The sequence below is a fragment of the Schistocerca americana genome, chromosome 5 (genome assembly GCF_021461395.2).
Source record: "Schistocerca americana isolate TAMUIC-IGC-003095 chromosome 5, iqSchAmer2.1, whole genome shotgun sequence".
Lineage (NCBI taxonomy): Eukaryota > Metazoa > Arthropoda > Insecta > Orthoptera > Acrididae > Schistocerca > Schistocerca americana.
The window spans coordinates 85375587-85393009 of NC_060123.1; the positions used below are offsets into that span (position 1 = coordinate 85375587).

General features: G+C 38.3%; 1 protein-coding gene across 2 annotated transcripts in view; it reads left to right on the forward strand.

Moving 5' to 3' along the window:
* The window catches only part of LOC124615767 (transmembrane protein adipocyte-associated 1 homolog), a 121048-nt gene that overhangs the window by 54721 nt on the left and 48904 nt on the right, over nucleotides 1-17423 (forward strand). For both annotated transcript variants that reach the window (XM_047143865.1, XM_047143864.1), the window contains exons 5-6: nucleotides 5191-5387; nucleotides 6625-6685. In XM_047143865.1, the coding sequence (XP_046999821.1) occupies nucleotides 5191-5387; nucleotides 6625-6685 (258 nt within the window). The remainder of the gene's footprint in view (nucleotides 1-5190; nucleotides 5388-6624; nucleotides 6686-17423) is intronic.

The following is a 17423-nucleotide window of genomic DNA, read 5'->3' on the forward strand; positions in this document are numbered from 1 at the left end:
CTAGGTGGCACCTTTGGGGAGAGCCCCTGATCATAGTGAGTGGCATCAGGGCAAATCCTTGGCACATAAAGCATATCAAGCTGCAAAAATCTGGCAGTTCTCAAACAGCCATCTCTTCGAATGGTGGAAGCTCTTGAGTGCTGCTTCCCTTCCTTAGCTTCCACATAGGCGGGGGGGGGGGGGGGAGAATGTAATACTTTCCCCACTATCTCGTCAGTACTAGGACAGATGGGGACACATTCACTGCCATCAAGCCGTTGTCTTTTGTGGAGAATATCAAGGACGAGTTTGGCGAAGTGGAGTCTCTTACTAAGATGCTGTCTGGCGTCTTGTTGATCAAAGCTGCTTCTTCCACCCAATCTGCAGCTCTTCATGCTTGTGATCATCTTGGCAATGTCCCAGTGTCTATTACTACTCACCAATCTCTGAATATGGTCCAGGGAGTGATTTTTCATAGGGACCTCATCCTGCAAACTGATGAGAAACTCCGGCCTAATCTGGAGCGTGTCGGTGTTCATTTTGTTCGACATTTGCAGAAGGGTCACAAAGACAACCACACGGATACTGGCACCTTCATTCTGTCTTTTGAAGGGGATACCCTCACCGATAAGGTGTTTTTGGTGCTTGTGTTTTGGGCATATGTCTTCCTGCTGTACAGGATACCCTCTGTGTAGTGACTGTGGGCACCCATTCCATGAGGGAAACCCCTGTATATCACCACCCTTTACTTTGTGCAATAATTAAAGGATAATATAATAATGTAAGTAAGAATAAAAACAAAATTTTGAAACAGAATTACTGGTCAATACTTTTAGGAGGTGACACATTTCAGTACTGCCAACAGGCACATATGGAAATATGGCACTATCCTGGCTTTCGGAACTAACAGTTGCTTTCTTGGGGGACAAAAGTTAATTTGCAGAAAATTAAGGATGGGTCACTCAGACCTGAAAGGTTTTTGTCTCCTGTCATCATCAGAATAGCTGGTCTCTCTCATCCTTGGGCCTGAGTGATCTATCTTACCTTTTAATCTCCCCAACCTGTCCCTACCTTCCTCCCTCCCGAGGAAGGAACTAACGGTTCTGAAAGCTAAAATAGGGGCATGTACTTTTATATGTGCCTATTGGCAGTACTCAGTTTTTGTCTTCTAAAGGTAAGTACTGTCTAGCAATTCTGCCTCATACTTTTTTTTACAATAACGTGGTATGCAGTTACAGATAATCATAATGCATACTACTTTTTATCATCATTAAGACACACTCTTACTGTTAACTGATTATGCTCAAACATTTTCAAGAATATAATTAGTTTCTTTTCTGTCTCCTATCAGGCAAAAACAATGTGCATATATGCCAAACTGTCTCATTCGAAAGATTTGTGTCTCTTCAATGCTTTTATGACATTTATTACCTGATGCACTGTGAAGATACAATTCAAAGAGAAACTGCTTGAATGATAATACAAAATTGTGTTACCATATCTATTTATTCAGAAACTAAGACCTAGTGACCTGAACCCTTTTGCAACATTTGCATTAGAGTGGTCCCCAATCAGTTTGTTTCATTGCACTGCAATCAGTGGCTTGTGAAGTGTACCATACCCTTCCCAGAATTCAGTAATGTTATCATAAGAAAAACTTAGTTATCGTTCTGATGCTATTGTGTATACCTGGATCAGAATAACAAATTGATTGAGGCGGAGGGGGATGTTCTCAGTTTGCCATTATGTGCAACCACAATATGTTTCTAGTACCAGTATCAGCAGCTGTATGATTTCATATTGAGGACATTCCTTATTAGCAAGCAATGCTGAGTTTGCTTAGCAGGATTGCGATAGTCTTAACACTTTCCTAAGCAGTTTCACAGTTAGCTTCACACAATCCATAAAAGAAACATATCATGCTGAGAAACAAAGGATATAAGAATTTTTTTTAATGTAGTTGCATGAGTAGGACAAAAAATGTGTTAATGTTAACAGTAATCATGTATATTTATCTTGTAAACTGACTTGTTCCACATTATTTCAATAAAAGAAGTGTTCAAATTATCTCTGAAACCTGTAACTAACAAACACCAAACTGAGCTAACAGAACAATATTACAACTGCACACAGGGCAGTTGTGACCAAACTCATGCTGTGATTTGTTGTTGCTGGTAGCTGTCCTGTAAACAATTAGCTGTCAGTCTTTGTTTTTCAGATCCAAGTATGGACTGTGTAGTCAACTATTGATGAGCTTAGCCCTTCTATTAAATTGTCGCATCTGTTGTTGAAAATTAACTGAAAATCGCTGCAACAGAGGTATATTTTTCATGTCATACAAGTCCCTTATGGCAAGGAAGAGGGAAAACAAAATTACGAGGGCAGTTCAATAAGTAATGCAACACATTTTTTTTCTGAAACAGGGGTTGTTTTATTCAGCATTGAAATACACCAGGTTATTCCCCAATCTTTTAGCTACACAACACTATTTTTCAACGTAATCTCCATTCAATGCTACGGCATTACGCCACCTTGAAATGAGGGCCTGTATGCCTGCACGGTACCATTCCACTGGTCGATGTCGGAGCCAACGTCGTACTGCATCAATAACCTCTTCATCATCCGCCTAGTGCCTCCCACGGATTGCGTCCTTCATTGGGCCAAACATGTGGAAATCCGACGGTGCGAGATCGGGGCTGTAGGGTGCATGAGGAAGAACAGTCCACTGAAGTTTTGTGAGCTCCTCTCGGGTGCGAAGACTTGTGTGAGGTCTTGCGTTGTCATGAAGAAGGAGAAGTTCGTTCAGATTTTTGTGCCTACGAACACGCTGAAGTCGTTTCTTCAATTTCTGAAGAGTAGCACAATACACTTCAGAGTTGATCGTTTGACCATGGGGAAGGACATCGAACAGAATAACCCCTTCAGCGTCCCAGAAGACTGTAACCATGACTTTACCGGCTGAGGGTATGGCTTTAAACTTTTTCTTGGTAGGGGAGTGGGTGTGGCGCCACTCCATTGATTGCCGTTTTGTTTCAGGTTCGAAGTGATGAACCCATGTTTCATCGCCTGTAACAATCTTTGACAAGAAATTGTCACCCTCAGCCACATGACGAGCAAGCAATTCCACACAGATGGTTCTCCTTTGCTCTTTATGGTGTTCGGTTAGAAAACGAGGGACCCAGCGGGAACAAACCTTTGAATATCCCAACTGCTGAAAAACTGTGACAGCACTACCAACAGAGATGTCAAGTTGAGCACTGAGTTGTTTGATGGTGATCCGTCGATCATCTCGAACGAGTGTGTTCGCACGCTCCGCCATTGCAGGAGTCACAGCTGTGCACGGCCGGCCCGCACGCGGGAGATCAGACAGTCTTGCTTGACCTTGCGGCGATGATGACACACGCTTTGCCCAACGACTCACCGTGCTTTTGTCCACTGCCAGATCACCGTAGACATTCTGCAAGCGCCTATGAATATCTGAGATGCCCTGGTTTTCCGCCAAAAGAAACTCGATCACTGCCCGTTGTTTGCAACGCACATCCGTTACAGACGCCATTTTAACAGCTCCGTACAGCGCTGCCACCTGTCGGAAGTCAATGAAACTATACGAGACGAAGCGGGAATGTTTGAAAATATTCCACAAGAAATTTCCGGTTTTTTCAACCAAAATTGGCCGAGAGAAAAAAAAGTGTTGCATTACTTATTGAACTGCCCTCGTATTACACATTATCATGAAGTCAAACCTCTACCCCTATACATAGGAAGCCTTGTGGGGTGACCATTCAATTAATGACAGTCAGACAAAATTTCTATGAAAAGGGTCTGTACTGTAAATCTGTAGCATTAAATGCTACATTTTATTTTCATAAAAGCTTTTGTACCTTCTCATTATAGGTCTAGAATACAGACAGGACCATTTCTGTATAACTTTTAAAGTAACTACTATTCCACATGTTTTGAGTGCAATCCAGGAAAACTTCCTCTTGCATTTCATTTGCACCAATTGTGCACTGGACTTTGACTTGGGTTGCAGTTTCCAGTAGCAGTTTTGGTGCTGTCAGTGGAAGTGTGGCACCACTGTGTTCTTATTAAGTAGCCGCTAAAAGTCATTCAGAGTATTATTCACTTTTCATTTTGTAGCTGTGTGAGTTTAGTGTGATGCATATAATGGTAAGAGAAGTTAATGAGAGTATCTAAAGGCACCTACACAACTTTGCTCTTTACACAGTGCTTGTTTGTGTTTTTATTTAGGGCAAGGAAAAAATGAATTAGACACACAGGGTGTATCATAATTGATGGTGTAAACATGTAAGTTTAAAGTACACGATACTAGAAGCAAAAAACTCTCAGTAAACAAGGAGCGAAAATGCGTACCTTAAGAGCTACGAGCAATTTTTCATCTTAGATACTGTGAAGCAAATCTCTTCTACTGCAAGCTCCTTGCTTTCCATATTTTGGGAAGTGATAACATGAACCAAAACAAGGAAAAAATGTCAAATAATCATGTGCTCTAAAATGCATACCTTAAAAATTATGAGAACTTCTTCATTAGAAGAGTTATGTTCCAGAGTACCAAAGATGAACAAGTGCTGATAGCTCTTAAGGTTAGCATTTTAGAGCACATGTTTACTGGACCTTTTTTTCCTGTTTTGGTCCGTATTATCACTTCCCAAAGTATGAAAAGCAAGGAGCTTGCAGTAGAAGAGATTTGCTTCACAGTATCAAAGATGAAAAATTGCTCGTAGCTCTTCAGGTACGCATTTTCGCCCCTATGTTTACTGAGAGTTTTTTTGCTTCTGGTATCATGTACTTTCAACTTATGTGTTTACACCATTAATTATAACACACACACACACACACACACACACACACACACACACACACACACACAGAGAGAGAGAGAGAGAGAGAGAGAGAGAGAGAGAGAGAGAGAGAGAGAGAGAGGGGGGGGGGGGGGGGGTGAACGTGATTTCTTGTGCTAACGCTGATGGTGAGACCAGATGTTTGACACTGATTGTAGAAGTACACTCTTACTTGTTTTTGATGTTGCTGTGCAATAGTCATTCAATAATTTTTAAATGAACACACCATTTGGCTGTATTGTTGTTTATTTAATTAGACCTAGGTTTTGGTCTTGTATGCCATTTTAATGTGATAGAGTATGTCATTAACATACATTTGAGCTTGATGTCCTCTTATTTGTGCTTGCAGGTCATCTGGACAGCCGTAGCAGCATACGCCATGTGTTGCTAGCGACGTCCTTCATATCATTAGGATTCACAATTACCCAAGGAGTGCTAGAGATTGTTTCACCAGATGAGAGCTTCCACATCCTGTCGAAAGATTATAATTTATTTGGACATGGAGGAATGCTTTTCTGGTTTACCAGTTCGGTTGTATTTACATTGGTAAGAAACAATCTAAAAATAATGGGTTGTTAACAGTTCATAGATAATTTATTTGTATATTAAAATTACTTAAAAGTATCTAGCATGTAGGGCATTGGGATTCATGTAATGTAATATTTTGTAAGGACTTGTAAATTATCCTTGTATTTGAGAAAAGCTTAAGTTGTCCATAGAGTCAAGAGAAGATTTTTGTCATCTTAAGTAAAAATTTGGGGTACCTAGAGTTTAAACTTAGATGGTTAATGTGGTTGTTCTTACATGATAAACTGTATGTTCACCGACAGCCAAAACGCAATAAAATTCAGCACAAGCCACAGTGTGGTGTAGATCCTTTCTAGAGCTGTGAAATCAAATTCAATGCTGTGTGAAAGAAGTTGGATTGTTCAGGGGAGGTAGTGGGTTAGATTATGGGGAGAGTTTGATTTAGACAGGCTCTCCAGAATTCGAGAAAATCTTATTATTCTATTGGCAGATGGTACAAACCACACCTGATATAGTTCCCTTAATTGTGTACTCCATAAGAGTTTTTGGACATAAGAGTGAAGCTATACATTTGAAGCAAAGGTAAAGTATATTTTTAGTGTTAGAGTACATGAACATTCTTTTGCGCTAAATAAATAAAAAACAAACAATGTCTGTGATTGCAGTTTTTGTGGAATAAGGGAACAGACCAAATAGGCCACTGTAAATACATCATCATAATCTGTGTATAACCAATCATTGGATCAAGTCATTACCAGTGTGTTGAGTCAAATTAACTGTCTGCAGATACAGTATGTCAGTCTACTCCTAAAGAGTGAATAAAATGAGGAGACAGACTTTGAAAGATTTTGCACACCATGTAACCTGATGACAGAAAAACAATGGCAAATGACCATGGAGAAGAGGGCATTATTAGTTATGTAATTTAAGCCCATGGAAGAATGTTGATTGGAGAACGCTCAGTGACTGGCATTTGTTAGCAAGTGCAGTATTTAGAGTAGTATGGCTTTAATCTTCATGTAGTAGTGCAGTGCCAGATGTTAAAAGAATAACTTCTACTTACTTGCTGCTTGATATTATTGAAATCCTCGTTATATGCAGTAGCCTTTCGCTCCCCCCCCCCCCCCCCCCCCCCCCCCCCACCACCACCACCACCACCACCACCACCACCACCACCACCACCTCCCATCAGTCTGAAAGAGTGAAGGGTGTGTGCTGCAAAAAACTGTTAATGTGTTTACAATTTCTGTTGTAGGTTTATCTTGTCATCTTAATCTTACCATGGACAAGACTAAGAGAACGTCTTGCCTTGCCAAGTGAGTAAAGCTTCCAGTTTTCTATGTTAACTGGTGACAATGAAATATTTTTTGAATCAGCATTGAAAAGTTTCTTGGAACACAGATAACTACACTCTAAAGTAATTTATACCTTTTTATTGTGATTTTAAATATTATTTGTATTATTTTATTAATGTTGTTATGGTGCTTCCCACTCAATAAAATCTGTATGTATAGCTTATAGGGGTAAATAAGGCAGAAAAGGCAATCATATCAACAGAACCAATATTTGGAAGTCAGTTTTTCCTTAGTAGTTGTGAAAAATGGAATTAAATTGGGTTCCTTTAGTTACAGCATTTGTGATGTTGCTGCAGTTCCAGGGCAGCAAACATAGTTGAAAAACACACCAGACTATAAAGGCTGAGTGTAAAATAGTTTAGTCTTACATAAAATATTGACTTTAGAGACAGGAAAAAATCATTTTGTTTTTTTATCGGTTTATAGCACTACTGCGGTAGTAAATTTACCAAATATGGCCTAAACTTTCAGTAAATGTTACCCTCTGAGAGAAGTTTAGAAAATTGACGGAGATTGCTTTACGGAAATTTGGTATCGAACGTTAATTTCGTAAGAATAGCTGTAGGTAGTTAGCAAAAGAAAATAATTTTGCAAAAATTAACAGTAACTGATTACTCTTAATTGAAATAGTTATATGGTCGCCAGCCTAATTAGGCATAATAATGTAAAAGCATTATTTATAAAGAACCTATTTTTACCTATTCAAAGCAAACATTCATTAAATACTGTTCTGTGAAGTGCAATGAACACACCCAGTTGGACAAATTATACAGTGGTTAACAGCAGTTGTCACTTTAGCAGTTAAGCAGTCACAAGATTTGCAAATGAGCCCTTTTTCTTGTTTACTTTAATCACTACTTTTGATTTTAACTAATATAACCTAAACTTGCTCTTCACAACCCACACAAGACCAGATAGCACATGATAATAATAAAGTACAATTAATACACACATTTGTTATACAAAAGCAATAAGGAGACACAGTATACAAACCTTCTACCTTTGCTTCTCAGTAATCACTGCAAGAATCATTAGCTACAAACCTACTAATCTGGTTTATCCTTTTTGTTAAGGTAGAATTGGGTTACTCTTTCATCTGAGATCATTACGTTTCTACTAATGTAACACTCTTTACCCTGACAATAACCTCTACAAATCAGAGATCTCCAGAAAAATTTTACTGCAAGCATCCTCCAACACCTTGTGAAGCAAGTAGTTTTGAAAAAAACTTTAAAACGTGAGACATTAGAACACTTGTTTTCCAAGTAATACTCTTTCCTAAACTGATATTCTAGTTCATTTTCTAGTTAAGTTTCAAAGTACTCAAACATAAATAGTCTGTTTTATATGTATGAAAAACAAGTAAATTTTACCCTGCACATTAAGAGTACTGGCATAACTTTGCCACATATCAATAAAATGCACTATAAAACTGTTAATGCCTTTTATGCAAAGGACGCTCTCAGATTTCATCACTTAAAGGAGAGGATCCTACATGGATAAGTGCATGTTTGCGCAGAACCAAACACATTACTGGTTCAACTTGCAAAGAGTAAATGTGTCCCACTACCTTTCCACTTTACAGTAGATCAAAGACATTACTTAGTAAAGAATATACACTTGACATTATGCAGAATTAATCAGTACAAATTAGTAACAATATTGATTGTAGTGTCAAAAGTTCTTGGGTATATTTTATCCATTGCCAACCGTAAATAACACAGTCTCGTACCATTCCATTGTTGCTTTACATGCCTATTTCTTAATTATTGCTTCAGCTAGCCCAGTGTTAAGTTGTGCTGTCATACGCCCAAGTGAGCAGCAGTCATATAAAATAAACTGCCTGCTAGACGAGAAAAAATGTAAAATTTGTGCAGGAAAATGTCCCGATTCCGCACTTAGTGGCACAACCCCACAATGAGGCAGCTGTGTAAGAGATAATTAGAAATCTAATAAGTGGTTGACTGTGATCTGATGCAGGTGTGCTGTCTAATGCTTAGTGTGTCATTACTGTGGAGTAAGACTTGTCCCAGCGTCAGAGTGATTGAAAATTTATTGTTATTTTCTTCATTGAACAGTGATTTAGCTAATATAATAGAAGTTTATTTTGTTGTTGTTTTAATTAAACCAAGATTAAACTTTGATTTTGCTCATTCATGTTTGCCTTGGTAACATGAGCACAGTTACTCTTTAAATGTGTACAAAATGCACTGCGTGCCCGCTTGTGTTACAAAAATTGGTGCGCCCACTTGAGAGTTAATACAGATCATCATCATCATCATTATTGTAGGGTTGAACCAAGAACCTAGAGCTGTGAACACAGACTTGCATGGATCTGTGGCCACACGAGTTGGCAGCCTAGTCTGAAAATGCGTTGTAGCGCATTTCATTGTTTCCCTCCTTCTGCCTGAAGTATTTGTTTTCATGTTTTCCAAAAATTTGCTACTTTCATTATTATGAATTCCTTCTCATAATAATGAACCAGTTTAACTTAGAGTAGGCAACAGTTTTATCTGAAAATGTCATGTTTCCAGACACTTTCACACAATAAAGCTGTAAAAACAGATGTGTTTTGGAGACATCATTATTGTGGTATACTAGTTAAACTGCTTATTTTCCTAGTACACAAGTATAAACAGAAAAACCACGCAATTCATAAAGCAACATTGCACTTACTTGATTTGCTGGAGGTACAACAGAACACTGGGAATGTTCATCTCAGTATTAATATCTCAATATTAATTTATTATGCTACTTTGATGTCTGTCGTGATGGCCTGTTCTGTAGTGTAGTCTGAGGTATGATTGGTTGATAGAAGCAAAATTTGCAGGTGTTGTGTTGATTTGCGTGTTTGCAAAGCTAAAGGGCTCTATTTGGTGGTTTTTTCTTGTAATTTCTTTGTGCTGTGAAAATATACTGTTAAGTTGATGCACTGCATAAAAGATCTCTCCATAATGCATCAGTTTTGCTGCGATTTGCTTTTGCAAAAGTTCGGCAAATACTATGTCAGCAGGTAAAACTATTACTGACTGACTCACATCTAGGCACCAGTTATTTACATGGGAAATTAACTGTCATTTGAAGATTGTACATGAACTTTTGCCTTCATTAAAAATGTCAGTCAAATTTCAACATTAAATGACCACCATTTATCAATATTAGTTAACTCCTCCCGTTATCCTCTCCCTGTGTATTATTTTTGCCCTTTTCCCGACATGCTGCCTGCATAGAGAGCAATCTCACAAACTTTATTGGTAGGATCATGTATTGCCAGGTTCAAGAAAGGTCTGCGACTGTCAAAAGTTAACACACAAGTTGACCAATACAGAACAAAGACTACGCTTATTTTATTGACTCCACAAAAACCTCTATTGTTATTTTTTTAACAACCATGTGCCACTTCCATACATACAGTCCCATACATAAGAAAATTATGCTACTCAATAATTGTGACAGAACAGTGCGGCCTGCTAGATGTGTGCCCACAATGTGACTCGCTTTCACTACACTTGTAGTGTGCACTGAAGAGCAGTGCACTCACTTGTTCAGACAACAGTATATAATTCAGAAAATTGACACTGAATGAACTTACACAGGTATGTCATTCAATAAATCGATGAAACTGGAGCACCTGAGGAACACATCTCTCATAGACTCTCTTCGTGTCTGAATTTAGTAACTATGAGTGCCTTAGAGCAAATGCAATCTAAAGTGAATGTATTTCTATGTGTGCATCAAAATGTAGTAGGGGTAAGAGAGCACAAGCAATTGAGCAGGTATGTGAAACACCACTTCAGATTCACCAAGTTGATGATAAATTGATGTGAGGCAAACATAAAGTGGAAAGTTCTCAATTCTGCATTCAGAGCATTTTTGGGATGCAAGATTAATATACCTGGGGAAAGTAGGTAACTCATCCCTTGGTCTGTTATTGAATACATGTACATTGATACTTTCAAAAGAAATATTACTATTTCCAGGCCACTGGCCATTACAGAACTTGGAATAATGGATGTTGAGGTAAGAGGGATCTGAGGGAGAGGACGTTTTAAGACACAGTGACATGAGGAATTGCAATGCTTGAATATGACAACTAGGACCAATGACTACAGAAGTTCACCTTGAAGAATGGTCGTAATGTTGGATCATTAACACATTGTCCCCGCACCCTTTGCAGCGTGCGTGCCATCTAATGTGGTCCATTCTAATTCAGCATCTGAAGATTTTGCAAAAGTAGACTGACTTATTCTTACATGGTGCCACTACAGATGGCAGTACATCTGAAGTATTAACTTGGTTGTTAAGAAGTGTATTATTCATTGTTGGACGTAAAATTTTGTCTGAAAACAGAATGGAATGTAACTTGCATAGCTAATTTTGCAAGCAGAATTATGTAAAGGGACTGAGAGGTAATACCAAATTCGTATTTCTGTATGCCAGCCTGATTGAGGCAAAATGACTGTATTCACATTTTTTTTCTTTCAAGGTTTATCAGAAAATTCAGTACTAGCACAGTGAGAAATATATGAGAACTGTGGCACCACATGTCGATCAAGCGTTTTTGAGCAAGCATTGTCTTTAATGAATGCCAGAAAGTTTCAGAAACATCCATACCGTGCAGAGGCTGATTCAGAGCACGCTAAACGCGAGTGGAAGCTGTGAGTACATTGAAAACAGTGTGAATGGTTAAAAAAAGAGTGGAGCTTGGGCGTGGGGCATTTGCTGCTTTAATACTGTGCTCGGGCATTGGTCTCAAAGTATCAGTGATGTAACAATAGTGTGCTACAGCTGAAGAGACTGCATGTTTCATTTTCAGAGAGCTACAAAAGCTGATTGAAGAGTGTATGCCGTATTATGCACAATAATTGGAGACATCATTAACTTCTGTTCCTGAAAGTTTTATCCTTAAAGTTAATTTGAAAAGTAAAGATTTCATTTACTTGATTTGCATCTGGCTGTCTGCCTTAGAAAAACAATAAATCTTAGTCATTTTGGGTGCATGCCTGAATGGTTTCTTCAGTAATACCATGGCAAATTTCTTTCCCATACTTGTACAACAGAGGTATGCTCTGTCTAATGATACCATTATATTAGGTTTAAAAATCTAATGCTCCTTTCTTCAGTTATTTGGTAAGTTTATTACCACAATATTCTGCATGAATTACGAAAGGTTTTGTTGAAAAGGTGGTCTTACAAAGTTCCTGTGGGTGCTGTTGTAAAACAAAGCAAACAAAAGATTTAAACTACCTACATTTACTAAGCTTCAAAATAATCTCCATCAAGTACAATACGCTTTTGGCTACATCTGCAAGAGTCACGGAAAACTGCAAGTGAAAGATTTCTTTGAAGTACGTGGAAACATTGAGACTTGGGCTTAGACATCTTTGGGCATCTAGAACATCTGAAAAATGAGCATTTGCTGTGATTTCTGTGAGGCAGAGAAACAAAAACATCTACAGGTACCAGTGCTGTGGAGTACAGTGTGCACTGGAGAAGAACTAAGTCATCTAGTCAAGTAGTTATGCACAAGATTGCATAGTGTGGGTGGATGTTGTCATACATTTTCCAGTCCTATAGAACTTTGAGCAAATAAACCATATGCATAGGGGCAACCATTTCTAACCTGCCTTATAAAATTTGTCACTGATAGTTTGACATTCGGGTACTAATTAGCGGTGGATCATTCCTTGTCATCAGAAATGGTGACAAACATTAACTTTATCCTGAACTTTTAGATGTCAACCTTTGCGGAATGTGCAAAAGCTGATGTACACCATTCCAGTGTCACTTGGATTGTGGACTGAACTGGTGCCACCAGGTTTCATCCAACTGTGATGCTGGCTTAGAAAAATGGCTCCATCATGTATCAGTGAAACCTGTTTCCATCTATGTTGTGGAAAGCATTTAAGCATTTTTCAAATCAACGCATTTTCTACTCATAGTTTCTGATGACAAAACACACACACATGCCAACCTACCTACCTACCTACCTATTCCTGGTTCCTGTAATTTTTAATAAAATTTGATTTTTATGTGTTTCATCACATTTTGTAATGTATATTCACTCTCATCATGTCTGACTGGATTCAGCAAACAAATATGTTTCAGCTTAGTATGTTCAGTGCTACATGGTATTTGTAAACTTGTCTCCCTGCACAAGCACAGATTTTTAAAACATGTTTAGATGTGGTCCATTCATTGTTCTGTTCTATTTGTTGCGTGCTGTATTTGCAAATATATTTACGGAAATAATTGTAAGTCATTGAATGACCTAGTTGCCATTTGACAAACAGGCTGTAAAACAAGCTCAAGCTTTCAGAGTTTTATGGCAAAATATGTGTGACTAGTACATTCAGAAGTGTATCAAACACCATTGCTAATAAGACTAGAGTGGCACCCGCATGCTATATTGAATGGCCAACCTCGTAGATTTTTAAAATAACTTGCACTGTTGAAATTTCATAGTTTTATAGATGTTTTGTATGAAATTTATCTGAGTCATCCACAGACAGTTAACTTGACACTTGAAGGCAAAAAATTCTTCAAACTTTGCCTAAATGACATTTGTATTGAAACAGGACATACAGCATTGTTTCAATGAGAAAACTGTCGTAAATACATTTAGATTTGGTCCTGAATTCGTAAGTTACTAGCCTCAGAACCGTAGCAAGCCTACAGGGAAGTATTTTGCCGAATTTCCTGTCCATATGTTTTCAGGACCATTTCTTTGAAGTAATTCAGCCTCACCTTCTAACCGAGATTTGAGTATTCTGCAAGAAGCAGGACTTGACGTGTTGGCTAAAATTTGCCTGTACGTATTTAAATCATTAAATCTTGCAAATAACACCAAAATCAAACTATGGAAACTCAAAGTGAGAAAATCAACAATGTAGGAAAAGAAAGATTGCTACTTACTGTAAAGAAATATGTTAAGTTGCAGACGGGCACAATTAAGGCACTTAACTAAAGTTTTCGGCCAAATTCTTCATCAGTAAAAGAAACACACACCATTCAAAAACACAAGCAATTCTGGCCAGAGATGCTGGAGTTGGTGATATGTGTGTGTGAGATGTTTGTGCTTGTTGTATGTATTAATAGTTTGTGTGTGTTCTCTTTTACTGATGAAGGCTGTGGCCAAAAGCTTTATGTAAGTGTCTTTTTAATTATGCCTGTCTGCAACTCAACATGTTTTCTTTACGATAAGTAGCAATCTGTCTTTTCTAGGTTGTTGAAGTACCACCAAAAGCTGTTTCTGAAGCAATGTTTTATTGGGTAACTGATTTGATCACGACAGTCTTCTAGCATGTCTGTGTAAATGCCATTAGGTTCAAGAATTGTAGTTGAAATATCCTATAGAATGAACACAGGACAAAACCAAGAATAAAAATAAAAGTACAAACCTACTTACAGTACTCAAACCTTACACTTAATTGAATATTTAATTTTGGCGAAACGATGACAGTCAGTGTCTTCATAGCACTGTGTGGTCAGATAGAAATCTAGTACAAAAGCACACCAAACTGTCGAAAAGTAGGAAATAACTGCACATGTAAAATCTGTTGCATGTGAAGCACATTTGGGATTAGTCTATGAATAGAAAGAAGGAATGTAACCCACAAACATAAAATAGAAAGTATGAACTATGGAAGCCCTAAAATGAAGGGCAAGGTGTCAGGGACAGGGTGGGCACCCAAAGGAACACTGCACAAAAATTGAGAAAATGTATAAGGAGGAGGAAAATTGTAAACTAAACATGTACAACAAACCTCAGCAAAGACCATTATAAAAAGAGGAACACAGTAAAATCTTTATTTTAAAATAATTTGAAATAGGCTTGAATCTACACTTTCCTCCAATATTCTGAACTTGTTAATCACTCACTATGAAGAGTCCCACAAAATCTACAGGAATATATTATTCAGTTCATTTTGTTCATCTAAGATAGAAATGATGTTCTCAACATGGAGAGTGGGAATGTCTAACTCTTCAATAAGTTGTGCATACATGATATCCTTTGTAAGCCGTATGTATTGTTTTAACACCATCTTCCCTACAGTATATTATTCTAGTAACACGTGTAAAATGAATGCAACAAATTGTTATCCTTAAGATAACTGTTCTGTCTGAATGAGGTACAGTTTTCCACTGGTTTCTCCCACGTAAAAGTAATTAGTATTTACTGTGTATTTTGCATGCCACGAACTAATAATAGAGGTGTCTTCAGTCCAGTCTGTATCCTACATTATATCTTGGGACATTTTCAGTCCAGAAAAATTAGTAATACCATGGAAAAACTGCAATATGGACTCTCCTCCGACGTGTGAAAGCATAGCATATCTGGCGTGTTGTTATACCTCTTATTTCACCATGTTATTTCTCTCCTACTTTATGTAAAAATTCTTGTGCACTTTCTTTCTATTAACCTCAGTAACAAAACAGATTATAAGCATTCATATATATTTCAGCATGTTGAGTTCCATTTCCTTGTGATAATGGTAATCTAATTAGCCTTCTAATCATTACATGGAATAATACACTCTTAAGAGCTGTCAGATGAAAAGAGAGATTCCAAATTATACTCTCAGATGTGTTTGGATTTTGAATGTTATTAATTGTCTGTGTAGCCCATGTGTGTAAAAATACTATACAAATCAATGAAATTTATGTATTATCCTCGTGAATATGCTGAAGGATAACAAAAGAGGGGAGATTCTTGGAGAGGGGTGGGGGGTGTTCTTGGAGCACGTTTTACAGCTCATGTTATCTTTAAGAATCCAGAAAACAGCATATCTGCAGGGTGATTCAACATGATAAAACTATAGTGTTTCTAGAATATAATTCTTCCCCAATCTCTTACCAAGTGAGATGGCACAGTGGTTAGCACACTGGACTCGCATTCGGGAGGATGGCCATCCAGATTTGGGTTTTCCATCATGATCATTTAAGACTGATTATGCCTTTCAGCATTCAGTCTGGAGCATAGCCCCCTTATAAAATTCCTCCATGATCCCCTATTCAGTGCTAACATTGGTGCCTCTTCTGATGTTAAACCTATTACTTCAAAATCATTTTTAACCGAATGCAGGTACCTTCTCCTTGGTCTGCCCCGACTCCTCCTACCCTCTACTGCTGAACCCATGAGTCTCTTGGGTAACCTTGCTTCTCCCATGCGTGTAACACGAACCCACCATCTAAGCCTGTTCGCCCTGACTGCTACATCCATAGAGTTCATTCCCAGTTTTTCTTTGATTTCCTCATTGTGGACACCCTCCTGCCATTGTTCCCATCTACTAGTACCTGCAATCATCCTAGCTGCTTTCATATCCGTAACCTCAACCTTGTTGATAAGGTAACCTGAATCCACCCAGCTTTCGCTCCCATACAACAAAGTTGGTCGAAAGATTGAATGGTGCACAGATAACTTAGTCTTGGTACTGACTTCCTTCTTGCAGAAGAGAGTAGATCGTAGCTGAGCACTCACTGCATTAGCTTTGCTACACCTCGCTTCCAGTTCTTTCACTATGTTGCCATCCTGTGAGAATATGCATCCTAAGTACTTGAAACCGTCCACCTGTTCTAACTTTGTTCCTCCTATTTGGCACTCAATCCGTTTATATTTCTTTCCCACTGACATTACTTTCGTTTTGGAGATGCTAATCTTCATACCATAGTCCTTACATTTCTGATCTAGCTCTGAAATATTACTTTGCAAACTTTCAATCGAATCTGCCATCACAACTAAGTCATTCGCATATGCAAGACTGCTTATTTTGTATTCACATATCTTAATCTCACCCCACCAGTCTATTGTTTTCAACATATGATCCATAAAGAATATGAACAATAGTGGAGACAGGTTGCAGCCTTGTCTTACCCCTGAAACTACTCTGAACGATGAACTCAATTTACCGTCAACTCTAACTGCTGCCTGACTATCCATGCAAAGACCTTTAATTGCTTGCAAAAGTTTGCCTCCTATTCCATAATCTCGTAGAACAGACAATAACTTCCTCCTAGGAACCCGGTCATAAGCATAGATACAATTCCCTGTTCCACTCGTAACACTTCTCCATTATTTGCCGCAAGCTAAAGATCTGGTCCTGACAACCTCTAAGAGGCCTAAACCCACACTGATTTTCATCCATTTGGTCCTCAACTAATACTCGCACTTTCCTTTCAACAATACCTGAGAAGATTTTACCCACAACGCTGATTAAAGAGATACCTCTGTAGTTGTTACAATCTTTTCTGTTTCCATGTTTAAAGATTGGTGTGATTACTGCTTTTGTCCAGTCTGATGGAACCTGTCCCGACTCCCAGGCCATTTCAATTATCCTGTGTAGCCATTTAAGACCTGACATTCCACTGTATTTGATGAGTTCCGACTTAATTTCATCCACCCCAGCTGCTTTATTGCGCTGCAATCTATTGACCATTTTCTCCACTTCCTCAAATGTGATGCTATTTCCATCATCATTCCTATTCCATTCTACCTTGAAATCTGAAACATTACTGATCGTATTTTCACCTACATTGAGCAACTCTTCAAAATATTCCCTCCATCTGCCCAAGGCATCCACAGGATTCACCAGCAGTTTTCCTGACCTGTCCAAAATACTTGTCATTTCCTTCCTACCTCCCTTTCGAAAACTGCTAATTACACTCCAGAATGGTTTTCCAACAGCTTGACCCATACATA